Source organism: Ambystoma mexicanum, chromosome 4q, assembly GCF_040938575.1.
Source record: "Ambystoma mexicanum isolate Mex_15411 chromosome 4q, UKY_AmexF1_1, whole genome shotgun sequence".
Classification (NCBI taxonomy): domain Eukaryota; kingdom Metazoa; phylum Chordata; class Amphibia; order Caudata; family Ambystomatidae; genus Ambystoma; species Ambystoma mexicanum.
In genome coordinates, this window is record NC_090928.1 from 1,288,348,661 (window position 1) to 1,288,365,262 (window position 16,602).

Sequence of the window (16,602 nt, forward strand, 5' to 3'; positions counted from 1 at the left end):
GTGGAAGAATACTCACCTGGAACTTCTTCCAAGGCTATTTAAGCCACACCCGGACAGCCACACGTGCTTCGTGTTCTGCATCCCAGCAGCTGAGCGCTCACCGTGTCTGCTCCTGCACCTGGACTCCAGCCACGCCCGCCTCGAACCTGGAACACCTGTAAGGGAATAAGAGAAGAGAAAGGTGAAAACCAAGAACTATTTCAACCTTCTTACCTGCATCCGGAATCTTCACGCCAGCATTCCTGAAGGAAGACTTCCATTTAAAAGCACTGCGTTGCTCGCTGCAGCGCCGCGCTTCACTCACGTGTTCCCAAGACGCCGCCCGGCTCCATCGGGGCTCTCAGTGCCGGTCGCCACATCTCTGCACCGCACCTAAGGGAGAGAAGAAGAGACAAAAGGTGAGCGAGGGAACACAAGAGGAAAGCCGGATTTTCAGCCATATTACTTACCGGCTATTGTTGGTGAGCCATTCCACATCTCGGGTCGGCGCCACATCTCTGGCAGGTACCGCACCCCGGCCCCTATGGGGAAAGGACAAAAGACATTACTGGGGAATTATAAAGACATTTAGAGGGGTCGCCCTCATCACTGACTCACCTGATTTTACCCCGGAAATTTAACCCCTCAACGCATCGCCTTTGTTCTGCACCTGAAATAAAGGACAGAAAAAGACAACATAAAAGGAGGCTCACACTTGAACTTTTGCATCTTCCTACTTACGGCGTATCGCTCAGTAAAGTCAAGTGGATTTGCCAGCGCCATTCTGAAAACCAGTGAACTAACAGGACGAACGCGCGCCCCTGCATCAGAAGCAGGATGGAGATTTCATCCTTCCAAACCATAAGGTGAGCTTAAACCGGGGGTTTTGGAGGAAGTCAGAGGAGAACGAAGGGGGGAAAGGGGGGAGCAAGCACATTATTCAGCAGACAGTTAATCCCCTTTCTCATCTGCAGAAGGATATTCCTACGGGCCAGACAAGCAAGATTTGGGGGTCCTGTTCAATCGGTGGTCCGAATTCTGCGCATCACGCTTGAAGAGGCCACAGCAACCCAGACCAGCGCCTCCGTGGGAGCCAGGTGAGCGTTACACCGTGAGACGACCACCATCACCACCGCCAGTCTCGACACCACCAGGTGAGGCACTGCAGACTGACACCGCGACAAACCCAGATACTGGCACAACGCACACGGATGACTGACGACTTTGTCCCAGCCGATGGGGAACCAGTAGGTGCCGATGATACCCCCAGAGCTTCACCTCCCTATGAAGTTGGATCATTCCACTCCATGATGGCGAGGGTCCCGTTATTGGACAAGGTATGGGAAGAGGGCCTAGCCTTGATGAAGTACCCAAGCACCGCACCAGCGAAGCGGGACATGTTTATGAAAAAGTACAAGGTACCGGACTCCGCCCCTAAATGTCTTAGTTCACAGCCATCCACAATTCAGTGGTCTTGGCCGCAGCAAGCAAACGTCTGTGAACCAATCCTCCAAGTCCATGGTCCCACCAGACCAGGAGGGGAAAAAGCTGGATGTAATTGGGAAGCGCATCATAAACACTGCAGAGTCTACCATCAAGGCCAACAACGCCCTAGCAATCCTTGCCCGGTATGATGGGGAGTTATGATTTAAGCTGGACCCGCTCCTAGATTTCTTTCGGGACAAGAGGACGGAAGCTCTCGTTATGTTTCAGGAAGGAGAGGTGGCCTCCGATCATGCCATGACAGTGGCGATGGATGTTGCAAATTCGGGCTTCTGCCAAATGGGGAATGGCGTAGTGCTCTGGCACAAGGCTGGCTAAAAGCCACCAATTTTAGACCAGACGTCCAGGCAAAGGTGGTGGATATGCCCTTCGACGGGGATCATCTTTTTGGAAAGGCAGTGGATGAGGCGCTACAAGCCATCAAGACGGTCACAGAGACAGCGAGGTCGCTAGTAACCCTGCAGCAGCACCGGTCTTCTTCCTTTCGGGCCTCAATAAGTAAATTCGGAAGATCTTCCAAAGGATACGCCTCCTACAGTCAGCCCTCCCGCTCCACGGCGCAGGAATCGTATAAGAGGCCGATCCCAAGCCTTCAGAGGGGTAGGGGAGGTACCTCCACTTCTGCACCTGCAACGTCTGTCAGATTTTGGCGATGCCTGGAAAAACGTGACCACAGACGAATGGGTGCTGGTCATTCTGCAACAAGGACACACGCTGGAGTTCAAACGCAGGTGCCCTCGTATTCCATCCATAACGAGGAAGGAACAACATACTACCCAGCTGCTCCTGGAGATGCAAGTCATGCTAGCAAAGGGTGCAATAGAAGCCATCCTGCTGCGACTCCGAGGCTCTGGAGCATATGCCAGATACTTTCTGATCCGAAAGAAGTCAGAGGGTGGCGCACAATCCTGGACTTATGATGCCTCATCAAATACTTAAAATCCCAAAGGTTCAGGATGGTCACCTTGCAGCAAGTGCTAGGCCAACTGTAGGAAGGGGATTTCATGACAACTATCGATCTGAAGGATGCCTACTTTCACGTCCCCATTCTCCCAAAACATTGTAAATTCCTGTGGCTCAAGGAGCTAACCTTTGGCCTGAAATCAGCTCCAAGGGTATTCACAAAGTGCTTGGTCCCGGTGGCGCCGCATCTATGTCTCAAGGGCATACACGTTTACCATTACCTGGACGACAGGCTCATCCGATCATGTTTTCGGAGCCTAGCAACGCAACACACACAGGAGACCATACGTCTACCAACGGAGCTCAGATTCTCTATCAATTATCCGAAATCCTGCATAACACCATCACAAGACGTTCTGTTTCCAGGGTCCCGCCTCAACATGGTGGCATCTCTAGCTTTTCCCTCGGAGGATCGAGTGCTGGCCAGCCTAGGGAAGGTGCATCTTCTATCCACCATCAGATCAGCAACCATCGTAGCAATCAAATCGCTTCTGGGCATGAAGTCATCCTGCATACACCTGATCCCGTTCTGCAGCCTGCAAATGTGGCCGCACCAGCAGTTTGTGGACAACATCTGGCACCAAGCCACAGGCAATTGGACAGATAAGTTGATGCTCAACCGGGCAGTTTAGGTAATCCATCCAATGGTGGGGAGTGCACTTGTATCTTACTCAGGGTTCCCCATTCTGGACCCCTCCCTTCCAGGCAACAGTCACAACAGATGCCTTGCTAGATGGATGGATGGAGGGCCCACACCGGACAGTACGACGCCAGAGGTCTTTGGCTGCCAGAGTAGAAGAATCTTCAGATCAATGTGCTGGAACTTCGGGCCTTGTTCTGGACTCTCGAGCCATTCTTGCCTTTGCTGAAAGGTCTAGTAGTGATGATCTTCACAGGCAACACCAACACAATGTTCTACATCAGGAAGCAGGGCAGGACACGATCCCCTGCTCTGTCTTGGGAAGCGCAAACTCTATGGCTCTGGGCGAGCCTTAAGAAAATGTTCCTCAGGCCCTTCCACCTAGCAGGCATGAAGAACACCATAGCGAATGCCCTCCGCAGGGAACTTCGGCCCGATGACGAATGAGAGATGCAGCAGGACCAAGTGGCCCTCCTGTTCCGCCAATTCTGGTTGCCCACAAATCGATCTGTTTGCCACGGCAGCAAACTCCAAACGCAAGCAGTTCGCCAGCAGGTTTCCTCAGCCGGGAAGCTTGGTGGGACGCCTTTTCACTCGGAGGGGAGGTTCAAGTCCTATACGCTTTTCCTCCAATTCCTCTCCTGCTAGGTGTCATCAACACAATGAACCAATGCCACTGCAAGATGATGCTCATCGAACCAGCGTGGCTCCGCCAGATATGGTACCCAGACCTGCGCCACCTGTCAGTGGAGCCAGCCATCAAGCTGCCTCCTCTTCCTGACCTACTCTCCAGAGAAGGCGGGACCATCCTGCATCACGATCCAGCGTCAATGAACCTCACGGCTTGGCTCCTGCGGCCTTAGAGGTTGGCCATTATGACCTTCCGGTAGAATGTAAAGCTGTTCTTGCCAAGGCCAGAGTGCCCTTTACGCTATCGTGCTACAGTCACAAATGGAAACGATTCACGGTGTGGTGCAGGACTCGGGGCATCACACCGCTACGTGTCACTGCTCCCCAGTTCTTGCCGTACCGTCTCTCACTGGCCAAGTATTGTTTAGCCCACACTTCCTTCAAGGTACATCTAGCAGCTATTTTGCATTACATCATTTCACCTGCAAGGCCATCTTTATGGTCACACAGTCTTGTAAAGGAATTCATGAAGGGTCTCTTTAGGTCTTTCGCTCCAGTAAAGGCTCCTGCCCCGGCGTGCGAGTTCAATGTTGTCCTCACCAAGCTCATGGGACCTCCATTTGAGTTGCTCCATCGTGCTCCTCTCAAGTTTTTTATGGAAGGTTGCGTTCCTGGTGGCGATCACTTCGGTCTGGTTCCATCTGAGTTTCAATTTAACAAATCTTTGGTACTTCCTGTTTTCTCAAATTTTATTTTGGCTGCTGAATGGTCACTGCATATGCTGGACATTGCCTGTGCCTTGAAGTTCTTTGTGGCTCGGTCGAAGGATTTCTGGAAGACTTCTTAAACCTTTGTGAACTTTGGTCCTGTTAATCAAGGAAAGGCCCTGTCCAAGGCTTCCTTATCCAGATGGCTCTCCGACTACATCATGCACTGTCATAGTCTGGCCAACAGGCTAGGTCGACCGAGAGCCCACTGCACCAGAGCCATCGCTGCTACGACGGTGTTTCTTTTTGGTGTTCCCTGCTGGACATTTGCAGGGCTACTACTTGGAGGTCGACGCATACCTTTACGAGATTCTACTGTGTCAACAGAGATTCCAGGGATGAATCCAGAGTCGGCCAAGCGGGGCTGCGCAACCTGTTTGTTTGAGGTGAGCCTGTTCCAGGGGTAAGTGTTGTACTTCTGTTGAGCCTTGTCACCTCCCATGGGTGTGCATGTATTACTGCTGTATAATCATATTCATGAGCATGAGAATCCATGTCAGAATCCTTGCTGGAGAAGGAACAAGTTACTTACCTGTAACTGTTGTTCTCCAGCAGAGGTCTGGCATGGATTCACGTGTGATCCATCCCGCTATGGCTCTTCTGGGTTCATACTGGCACCTCACATACTTCCAATCTGAAAATGGTCACCGGGGACGGGTCTCAAGGAGTTGGATAACAAGATGAAAGACAGTATTTAAGCTTTTAAAGCAATAACACTTTATTTTCCTTACCGAGGATTCCTGGCCTGACTGAGAATATCCATGAGCATGTGAATCCATGCCAGACCCCATGCTGGAGAACAACAGTTACAGGTAAGTAACTTGTTCCTTCCCCTCAGCACATCACATAAGGTCGGGTCTCACAAAAGAAAGTACAGATAGTATGAACAGTATTCCCCAGCTTTGGTAACGGTGTTAACCAAGGGGAAATAAGCCAATATTACAGTGAAAGCTCCAGGAGCTTCCGATAACACTGCACAGAAAAAGCTGTGTGTTGCTTCAGTAAAATGTAGAAAAGGTGGAGGATAGCATGACTCCAAAACCATTTTCCAGAAAGAGGAGCGAGTGTGGAAAATGTCCCCCCTCACTCAGGAGAACCAGTCAAAAATCCAAGAGTCCAGCAACAATTGCTGGGGGACTCACAGGTAGAGAGCATTTCACTCAAGAAGAAAAAAGAAACACTAACATCTAACTTTTGATGAAGTCAATGTGCTTGTTGGTAGATTTTTGCTGGAGATATTTATTTACTTCCAGATTTGCTGAACGCCTCAAGAAATGATTACATTTCTGGCAAAACCTCTTTTCATTATTACATGAAATGATTATCGAGAAAGGGGAGACGTTGGTCATGACAGAACCAGTGACGCCAACTTATCCAGGACGCTGTGGGAGACACCCTGGCCAGAATGAACAATGAATGGCTCTGTAAACATACACAAAGAATTTCCCTTTGTGGTCGTTTCAGACGCATTCACTTTCAATGTTTGCACTCGTTCTGCCACACACCAAACCCAAGTGCACAGGATTCTGCCATGTTGAGTCTTTCATGTGAAGGATGTAATGGTGTTCTTCTTTTAGCAAGGCAAAGTTCATCAATATTGCTGTTCTTGAGTGGGACTTTTGAGGCTGTGACTGAAATACTCCAGATCTAATGCTGGGTGTATTGTGGTATGCATCGGATACTCCTACGCGTTCCAGAAGGCTGGCAGGATTCCTCTTTGGTTAGCTCGTGGCTGTATTGCTTTTCCTCGGTAGTGGAAGGGCTGAAGGACATTGCACATTGCCATGACCAAGAGGACTGGTGTGTCACATCAGTTCAGTTTGCCTCAAAACCCCAAGAGATCTGGATACCATAACATAAGTATCTCCTTCACTATGCGTATGTGCAAACGTTGCATCCTACTCAAGAAATATTTCCTGGGATCTGCTGCCTTTTACCATACACGCCCCTGATAGAGCTGTAATACATATTCTATCTGTAAAGTTGGACATCTCTGCTCCTGCTGAATTTGGGACCAATAGTGTGCTATGTATTATTTGTTTATTTGTTTATTTGTGTCTCCACACCTGCGTCTTCTTCCCTTCTGGGGTTGCTGGAGACCACGGTTCTCCAGTCCACCGTTTCTCATAGAGTTCCCATCCCAGGGGTAATCAGGCAGTACAGTCTCTAGGTAAAGTCTCTGGGGTCTCCACACCGAAGTCTTGTTCTTTTTGAGGGTTCTCTGGAGACCACAATCCTGTACCTGAGTCAGGGTGATGTTCTTCCCCTCACAGACCTTTTATTTATCTGTCTTTCTAGTCTCAGGAGGCATAGCCCTTTGGAAAGACATAGGGAGACTCTCTGCATTGGTGTTCTGCTTGATTGTTGCAATGTCGCTCCATGTAAGGAAGGTGTGATGGGATGCCCGCCACAAATAACCACTCTGACTCGATGTGTCAGTTCAAGGGTGTTTATTCCCAATAATGTAGATAGTTAGTTCAAGGGTTCTTTGGGGCGTCAAGAGTACTGGGGCTTGGGGAATTTGTCGCTATGGCCATCCCTCTCTCACTTGACTGTGCCAGTCTTTTCCCCACCTCCCTAGCCCAGGCCAGGCGTCCATAACAGCGATGTTCGTATTATCCCCAGCTGACCTCTATCCGTCTCAATACTGGCTTAATACTGGCTTAATGTATTGGTGTTCTCTCTGAGCCAGTGGCTATCTAACTCCCTGGGGTGCTGTAGCTGCCCCTCTCCTAGCCCCACTTCGTTCTCTAGGGAAGTTGGGGGTAGTGCCTCCTTCCACTCCGTTCTACCGACTCGTCACGTGCGCACAGCCGCACCTGTCCCTCTCCTACACTGTGTCCCAATATGTTCTTTTCCCCACGACTCTACTGTCCTTCTGAAATTACTCCGCCTTCCTACCTCCACCCTTCATACTTCTCCGCTTGACTCCTTCTCTCCCCTCTACTGCTACCTCCAACTACCACTCTGCTACTCTCTCTGCTGTTATTCTCTTCTCCCGCCTTCCTGCTACTGTCTTCTTGCTACCATCTCTCTGCCCCTATGACTACTCTACTACCACTGCTCCCCCTTTTCTGCTACTGCCACTTTTAATATCCCTTTACTGTCTCTTCTCTCTCTCTAGTCTACTCATAACGGCCGCTACTCTCACTACTATTTACTGCTATGACTACTTCTCCCTCCCACTACTAGTCCGCTCTTACCACTACCACCAAGTTCCAACTACTAAAACTGTCCGTTTGGCGAATTAGATCAACTACTGATGCAACTTTGCACTTATTTTACATTATTTTTTATATATTAGTTCATAAGCCCAATCAAGTGCACAGGCAGTGCGCGATTCCCCAATTCCTAAATACATGGGCTACTATACGGAGCTCGCTCGCTTCATGTGGGGTTGAGTCCCCTGCCACATGCTGAGCAATAAGTGGCAGTGACCAGGGGATTCGCCACCGCCCGGCCCATCATCTGCCAATGTGCACGGGACTCCCCACTAGTTATGGCTAGAGTCAGGCGTGGAACCTTCCTCTACCTTACGTCGAGAAGCCATCCATCCAACCGAGGTGTGCCCTGATCTTCCAGAACCCTAACATTAAGTCCAGGAAACTCCTAGCAACAAGTTCCCTTCCGAAACGGTTTCATTCTATGCCTCACGCCCTTACCCCTCTCTGTGGCTCTGTCTGACTCTTGTGTGCCATTGCGCTCTGCTGCAGGTGGACAGTGGGACTCTGTGGCTTTGTCTGACTCTTGTGTGCCATTGCTCTCTGCTGCAGGTGGACAGTGTGACTCTGCGGCTCTGTCTGACTCTTGTGTGCCATTGCTCTCTGCTGCAGGTGGACAGTGTGACTCTGCGGCTCTGTCTGACTCTTCTGTGCCATTGCTCTCTGCTGCAGGTGGTCAGTGTGACTCTGCGGCTCTGTCTGACTCTTGTGTGCCATTGCTCTCTGCTGCAGGTGGACAGTGTGACTCTGCGGCTCTGTCTGACTCGTTTGTGCCATTGCTCTCTGCTGCAGGTGGACAGTGTGACTCTGCGGCTCTGTCTGACTCTTGCTCTCTGCTGCAGGTGGACAGTGTGACTTTCTGCAGGGACACGAGTGGGGCTGCTGAGGCAAAGCTGCAGGCAGCCTTCTCACAAGCTGCCCTCTATCGGCCGTGTGTGTTGCTGCTGCGGGACGTGCACCTCCTGGGCCGCGAGAGGGATGGGGTTGCAGAAGACGCCAGGATAATTTCTGTGCTGCAGCGCCTTCTCCTGGACATCACTAGAACCGCAAGGTATTTACCATCCTATCATTTTGTGCTGTTTGCCTCGCAAGAGTAAATTCAAAATGAGTAAAATATGTTACCTTGCTATAAGACATTCAAAGTATGTGTTTCTTGCTGTTGAAGAGTGTTTGCGGATGGTGTGTTCTTTGGTACTTGCTACTCTGCCATAACACATTGGGAGCAGAGCTGAACATAGGGCAGAGAAAAGTGGGAGGAAAAGAATATCCCACCGTTTATGAGCCCTCCCCCGACCTCCATTTCTGCAATGATATGGGACCGAAAAAACGGTGGCAAGGCAGTGATAACTGTTAAATGCATTACTGATGCATTACTTCACTGCCGTACTACAACTTTGGTGGTGAGGTCGAGGATTTTCCTGCAGCTAAAAACGGTAGGAAAATCTGCCACCTTACCGGCCGAAAAAATCAGTGAAATCGGCAGAATTACTGCCAGCAGAATTACAGCTGGGGATAATGCCGCTGAAATCCACATGGAGTCCATAGGACTCCACCACTTGTAATCCCACAGTAATTCCACCTCTGGTAATGCCGCTGAAATCCACATGGAGTCCATAAGACTCCACCACTTGTAATCCCACAGTAATTTCACTGCTGGTAATGCCGCTGAAATCCACATGGAGTCCATAGGACTCCACCACTTGTAATCCCACAGTAATTCCACCGCTGGTAATTCAGCTGAAATCCACCTCGGGTCCTATGGACTCCAATAAATGGGGATTAGCACTGCCTACCACCACTTGAAATTCCACCGGTGGTAATGCTGCTGAAATTCATGCAAGAGGGGTTGGTGAAACAGTGGACTCAGGCAAGCGGTCAGTGGGACGATCTGGTGGTCGTTTCGCCAACACTTGTACAGAATCTTAGCTGGTGGACAAGGGAAAATTTAACGAAAGGAAAACCCATCTATGGTTCACAGGTGCAGGCAGATGTCACGACGGACACCTCACTGGCAGGGTGGGGGGCTCACTACCTTCACCACACAGCTCAGGGTCTGTGGTCTCACACTGCAGCTCAGAACCACATCAATCTGCTGGAACCTCTGCCAGTATTCAAAGCCCTTCAGGCATTCAAACCCCATTTAACAAACCTATCTGTGCAGATCCTAACAGACAGCACTACAGCGATGTTTTATATCCACAAACGAGGGGTACACGTTCTCCAAATCTGTCCAGACTTGCGCAGCAAATTTGGAAATGGGCACTCAAACGGAAGATGTTCCCGTCGTCACATGTTCCATTGGAACTCAGTTCTCTAGCGGACTGATTGAACAGAGACCCCTACCAGAGGAACACGAAGGAATCATAGAACACCTCTTCTCTCAATGGGGTTTCCCCACTATAGACTTATTCGCCACAAGCGAAAACAGTCAATGCCCAGACTTTGCGTCCAGGTTCCCCCATCCAGGCTCCAAGGGGAACGCCCTATGGATGAACTGGTCAGGGAAATTTGCATACGCTTTTCCCCCAAAACCCCTCATGAGGAAGGTGGTGAACAAGATACACAAGGAACCGATGACGCTTATCCTAGTTGCTTCTATGTGGGCAAGACAACCATGGTACCCCCATCTGCGCAACTGGCTATTTGCGATCCCATCAAACTCCCGTGCCAGTACAACTTACTCACCCAGCATGAGGGACTTAAGTGCACCCGCACTCAATGAACTTGGCATCATGGCTCCTGAGGTCATAGAGTTCGGCCATCTCATCCTGCTTTAGCGATGCATGGATATCTTGAAAGAATCAAGAAAACCAAACACTAAGCACTGTTACTTTGACAAACGGAGAAGATTCGTAATTTGGTGCCAGTCTAAACAGATCAACCCCATAGAATGTACTGCAGGCATTTATGGAAAGAGTAAAGAGACTCCACCCTCCAATTTCTAACCCGCCGCCAGATTGGGAACTCAATGTGGTACTCGCTAAGCTCATGGCACCCCCTTTCGAGCCTATGCACAAGTCTAGTCTCAAACACCTGACATAGAAAACTGCCTTCTTAGTGGCTATCACCTTCATAAGAAGAGTTGGTGAAATTCAAACATTGTCAGTGCAGGATCCTTTCTTTGTTGTACACAAAGACAAGCTGGTTTTACATACTCACCCCTGGTTCTCCCCTACATTCATCTCCATATTTCATGTAAACCAGTCGATTGAGCTACTGGCTTTCTTCCAGGAACCCAACAGCTCAGCTGAGGTAAAACTCCACACACTAGATGTGAGGAGAGCGGTCCTCTACTACGTATACAAGACCAGACCGCTAAGAAAGACAGATCAACTGTTTGTCTCCATAGCGCCAGGCAGAGAAGGTGACTGCATTTCTAAGAATGCCATCTCTAGGTGGATAGTCAGATGTATCCAACTGTGCTATTCCTTATCAGTTAAAACACTGCGTTTTACGCCCAGGGCTCACTCCACTAGAGGCCCAGGAGCCACTCTGGCTTTCATTGCAAATGTCCCCTTAGACAGTATTTGCAAAGCAACTACATGGAGCTCAATACATACTTTCACTCAGCACTACTGCATTGACACTCATTCCAAGACAGATACACAAGTGAGACAAGCAGTTCTAAGACATTTATTCGCTCATGAACCTTCTCACATCCCACCTCCTTCTTCCACTGCTCGGTAACCTATGCACAGCATGTGATCTAAGCAGATTCCACAAGCCTCAGAAGGGATACATTACTCACCGTAATTGTATTTCTGATTCTTGTATCTGCTTAGATTCACATGCGACCCACCCTTCCTCCCCTCGGAGAGAAGGCGCATGGATGCCTATGAGCTTGTCTGATACGTATCTGCTTGGATACAACTGTACTTGCGCTACACCTCATGCTACCTCATGTCAGAAAATAACAATCTGAGGGACCTAGATGCGTGAGAGATCATGGGTACAGTGGACGTCACACTAGGGATAGTATTACTGGCACGCCCTGTCGACGTCCCTTTTTGAGTTTGGAAAACAACTGTAATACTCTGCAGCTAGCTTCCACAAGATGTCGGCCTATGCACAGTATCTGAATCTAAGCAGATACAAGCATCAGAAATACGATTACGGTGCATATATATATATATATATATATATATATATATATATATATGAAAATCCATTGGAGCGAAGTCGCACACTCCACAGCACCCCTAGTCGCCATTGCTGTAAGTTTAAGAAAAAGCAACAAAGATTGCTTATAATGCCAGAAGAGGCACTCACTTATGTAGTCCCTCCACCTCATTTGGTCCCTTTTGACCATACCAATCGGGTGGCAGGGCTGAAGATCCACCCCAGGCAGCCATCTTCAGATTTTGAGCCGTGAAGTGACCCTATAATGGTGACTGCCTGCAACTGGAGCAGCCTCCATGGAAGGTGGGTGGGTGCATGTAAATCTGTGAAAGATATATAGTTACTGGTAAGTAACAAAATTCGGTAACGCCCACAATATATTTTCTCCCTAAAGTCCATAAAAGCCTAAAGAGACCTCTAAACACTAAAGACTTTTTGGTTCCAATCAATGTGATTCCGTGGGAAGAAGACTATCTGTTTGCCACCATGGATGTGGTACCTTTGTATACCTCAATGCAACATGAAATTGGTCTCAAAACCTGTCAATACTATCTAAACACCAGATCACCTAATTTCTTGAAACTCACGGAAATGACACTGAGTATGATTGAATTGTGTTTAACAATGTTTTCTTCTTTGCTGGACAATACTACAGAAAATTGCAGGGAAATGATATGGGTTCTATATTTGCTCCATCCTATGCTCACCAATGGGGTGGTTTGAAAAAATCATAGTATGGTCACATGGTAATACTCAATAAACCAATAACGCCATATTGTGGCTGCAATTTATAGATTACCTATTTGTCATCTGGAAGGAGACAGAAGTGAGTGGCTTCAATTTGTTAAAATTGTAAATGAAAATACACTCGGTCTTAAGTTTACTGAGTCGCACAGCTGCAAAAGTGTCATATTTCTGGATGTTGTAGTTATGCAACATCAAGGTAAAATAGAGACTGACCTACATAGGAAACCAACTGGGTCCATTGCTCCTTTGCATGCCACTAGCAGCCATCCCAAAAGTCTCATCTGGAGCATACCCTAAGGGGGGAGCCTTTGAGGCTACACGGAAATTGTTCAACCGTGCATTTCTTTGAGCAACAAAAGTAAAATTACAGCTAGGGGCTTTAAGGACCAAGCATATCCTAAGAGAGTAATTGAACAGGCATATTTGAAAGTATGCAAAAGGCCAAGGGAGGAGAGCCTGGTGACAAGAAACCGGATGAAAGAAACTGACAAGGAGATCGATGAGTCAAGATTTATAATCACGTAGGATGAACATTCTAAAAGTGTCAGAACAACTTTGAGTTGACACTGGCATGTGTTGAAGGTTCTGGCAAAAAAACATAGTACTACTTATAGACTATCAACCTCTGTTAAAGACCTTCTTGCAGAAATAATCTAATGTGTCTGGTGCCCAGTGGATACAGACATCTGGTCAAGATTTACACAAATGCATGAAATGCAAAGCTTGTCCGTATGCTCTAGTATCCCTCTAGTTGTCTACTCTCTTTTCCTCCTCTTCTGCAACTGCATTTCTCCTCTTGTAACTAAGTAATGACTTCACTGTATGTACAATAAGTCATTTGCTACTTTTGGAACAAGCGCCACGATTCCCTCCGGGCTGCCTGTGCGCTAAACAAATGTGAATAAATAAATATGCTCACAATTACACCATGTATGAACATCCTGTGCTAAAGAACACAGTTAAGATTTCATGCAACACCATATGTGTAGTATACATTATTATTTGCGCCTGCAACAAATGTTATGTAGGTAACAGGGTATGCAAACTTAAATAGCGTATATTGCACTATATGCGTGCTATTAAGAACAATGGCCAGTCATGCCCCATGGCTAAACATTGCAGAGATAGTCATGCTAGTGACTTGACTGGTTTTAAGTTGGTTGGTTTGTTTGATAAGCATACTGCAGTCATTGAGAGGGGGAATCGAGAGTTGTTATTGTGTCGAGCTATATTAGATTTTGAAACTCAAATTCCCCAGGCCACAACATAGGTGAAGAACTGTACACTTTTTTTGTAGGCTTTTATGGAGGCCAGTAACACGTTGCATGTCATTGGTAGGTCTCTCTGTTAGTCCTTTATGGGCGTGATTCTATAATACTCAGTAGAGGTTTTGTTGAAACAATATCTGGTCCAAATGATATTTGAGAGATTAAACATGATCAGTAGGGTCATGACCCCTTGGTTCATTGTTGCTTTTGATTTGTTTTTATTTTAGTTTTCTCCCTTGTTTGCTTCATTTAGGTTTCTTCATATGTTCTTTTCTGAATAGTTGTCTATCCTGTTTCTTCTTAATCCCCCAGTAATTGTTTCCACTTTTTGGAGTATGGTTTTATTAACTGTGGACCCATGTGGGTAGGGGTCTCCATTGTTCAGGGACTCTCACGGGGTTGGCTGATTTTATTCAGCAGGGATTATTATTAGTTATCCATAGCAAACATGGGTGTAATTGTAATTTAATATGCAGAGCCAAGACTGGAGGTTTTATTAAAAGATTGTCGGGGTAATTCATAGATTTCAGCGCAGAGGCAGTGCACGGGAGCAGCGCAGAGAGGGATCGTGCGCCAGCGTGCGCCAGCCATGTGCGCTAAACAGCATTCTGGCGCACCGCGTATTCATGGAATTTCCAAGCCATAATGAGCGCTGGCGCAGAGAACATCCTGCAGCGCCAGTTACGCCCCCAAGAATGCCCCTTGCGCAAGGAAAAGCCATTGAAATCCCCAATGCAGCGCAAAGGCCCGCGCTAACCCTGGACCAGCTTACAGGTCTGCTACACTGCAATCACGCAAGCGGGGAATGTTTATTTCAGGGGTGCGCTGGAATTATCACACGCGACAGGCCTTGTGCGAGCAGGGTATGTGTATTTCCGGGGTGCGCGTGGAGAATCACACGCGATAGTCCCTGTGCTAGTGGGTATGTGTATTTCGGGGGTGCGCATGGAGAATCGCACACGATAGGCCTTGTGTGAGCGGGGTGCGTGTATTCTGAGGGGTGCGCGGGGATAATCACACGCGATGGGCTCTGTGCGAGCGGGTACATGTATTTCGGGGGTGCGCGAGGAGAATCGCACACGATAGACCTTGTGTGAGCAGAGTACGTGTATTCTGAGGGGTGCGCAAGGAGAATCGCACGCGATAGGCCTTGTGCGAGCAGGTACGTGTATTTCGGGGGTGCGCATGGAGAATCACACGCGATAGGCCTTGTGCGAGCGGGGTACGTGTATTCTGAGGGGTGCGCAGGGAGAATCACATGCGATAGGCCCTGTGCGAGCGGGGTATGTGTATTTCAGGGGTGCGCGTGGAGAATCGCACGCGATAGGCCCTGTGCGAGCGGGGTACGTGTATTTCAGGGGTGCGCAGGGAGAATGACATGCGGTTTAGCTGGGTGAGTGTGGTACGTGTATTCTGAGGGGTGCGCAGGGAGTTCCACACGTGAATTGGCAGTGTGGGTCCTCCCCGGTGTGTCCTGTACCCCCTCCCCAGCCCCTGCAGCCAGCCCACACCACAGGGGACTACCCTGCAACCCTGGTCATGTCCCGTAGGCAGCCCATCCACCCTGGCCATGCCCCCCAGCCAGCCCACATGTCACCATGCACCAGTGAGCACCGAGTCATGTCCCCCTGCACCCCCACCCACCCAGCATTGACAGGCACCTGCCAGCAGGCCCCGACTCATGTCCCCCTGAACCCCCACCCATCCAGCATTGACGGGCACCTGCCAGCAGGCCCCGACTCATGACTCCACCCTACATTTCATAAAGATGCACATTCATGGGCCTCATGTCCACCAAAATCCCACTGCACGCCACCCCAGTCTTGAGACACAATCAAGTTTCTCATCCAACCCACACTGAAAGGCCTATTTCATGACACAAACCAAAAGTCAACTATGCACATCAACACATGTCCATTCCGTCACACACACACAGTGGGTGCCAGTGATTGTGTAAACCCACATTGTGACATGCAGTAAACCAACGAGCGAATACCACACATGGAAGTAATAAATCAAAATGTATTGTGCACAAAATGAAGCAAATGGTTCCAAAGCATGAAAATCAATTTAAACAAGAAAATGCCTGCACATTCTCCATCTGTTGGTCTCCAGTTGTTGGGGTTTCTACCCCTGTTGGACCGCCGACTCCCGACTGTGGCAGGGATGGGATCTTCACCAAGCTGGCTGTGTTGGTCAGGCCAGGTCCACAGGGGACCCTGGTGGAATCTGGGCCGGACGACGGCAGGGAGAACGACTGGCACCTAGTCCCAACAGAGGAGGAGAGGTCCGCCAGAGTGTGCGTCACATGTAGGTGTTACGCTCACCTGGTATCCACAGGGACGCCACCCAGCTAGGATACTAGCTGGGATACTCGCTGGTATGCTTCTCAGCTTTGCCCTGATGTGGTCTGCAGGGAAGGTTCTGCCTGAAAATATAGGAGGACTGTGTTCAAGACTGACCGACTGGGGTAAGTATCCTCCCTCCACCCCGTATGCTTTCAGTCCCTCTGGCGGCCTCTCCTCACCTTGTGGTAGAATTAGGCGTGCTCTCCGTCCTGCCTTCTTTGCAGGGGCGCGTTGTCTTTCATGGGAAAGTGCAGTCCAGTTACTTCACTGACGCCGGACCGTTTGATATTGTTCAGGTAGGTCTTATTGCTGTTCTTTAGTTTTGTTGCTATCCAGCATGGCTTTCTTTGTTTAAAATGTCTCTTTTTTTCTCCCTTAGGTATGCGGGGCTTCAGCGCGGCGAACTGGCTTGGTTGA

At 48.8% G+C, this 16,602-nt stretch overlaps 1 protein-coding gene across 2 annotated transcripts in view; it reads left to right on the top strand.

Moving 5' to 3' along the window:
• The window catches only part of PEX6 (peroxisomal biogenesis factor 6), an 846,859-nt gene that overhangs the window by 367,012 nt on the left and 463,245 nt on the right, over positions 1-16,602 (top strand). For both annotated transcript variants that reach the window (XM_069608918.1, XM_069608917.1), the window contains exon 7: positions 8,546-8,754. In XM_069608918.1, the coding sequence (XP_069465019.1) occupies positions 8,546-8,754 (209 nt within the window). The remainder of the gene's footprint in view (positions 1-8,545; positions 8,755-16,602) is intronic.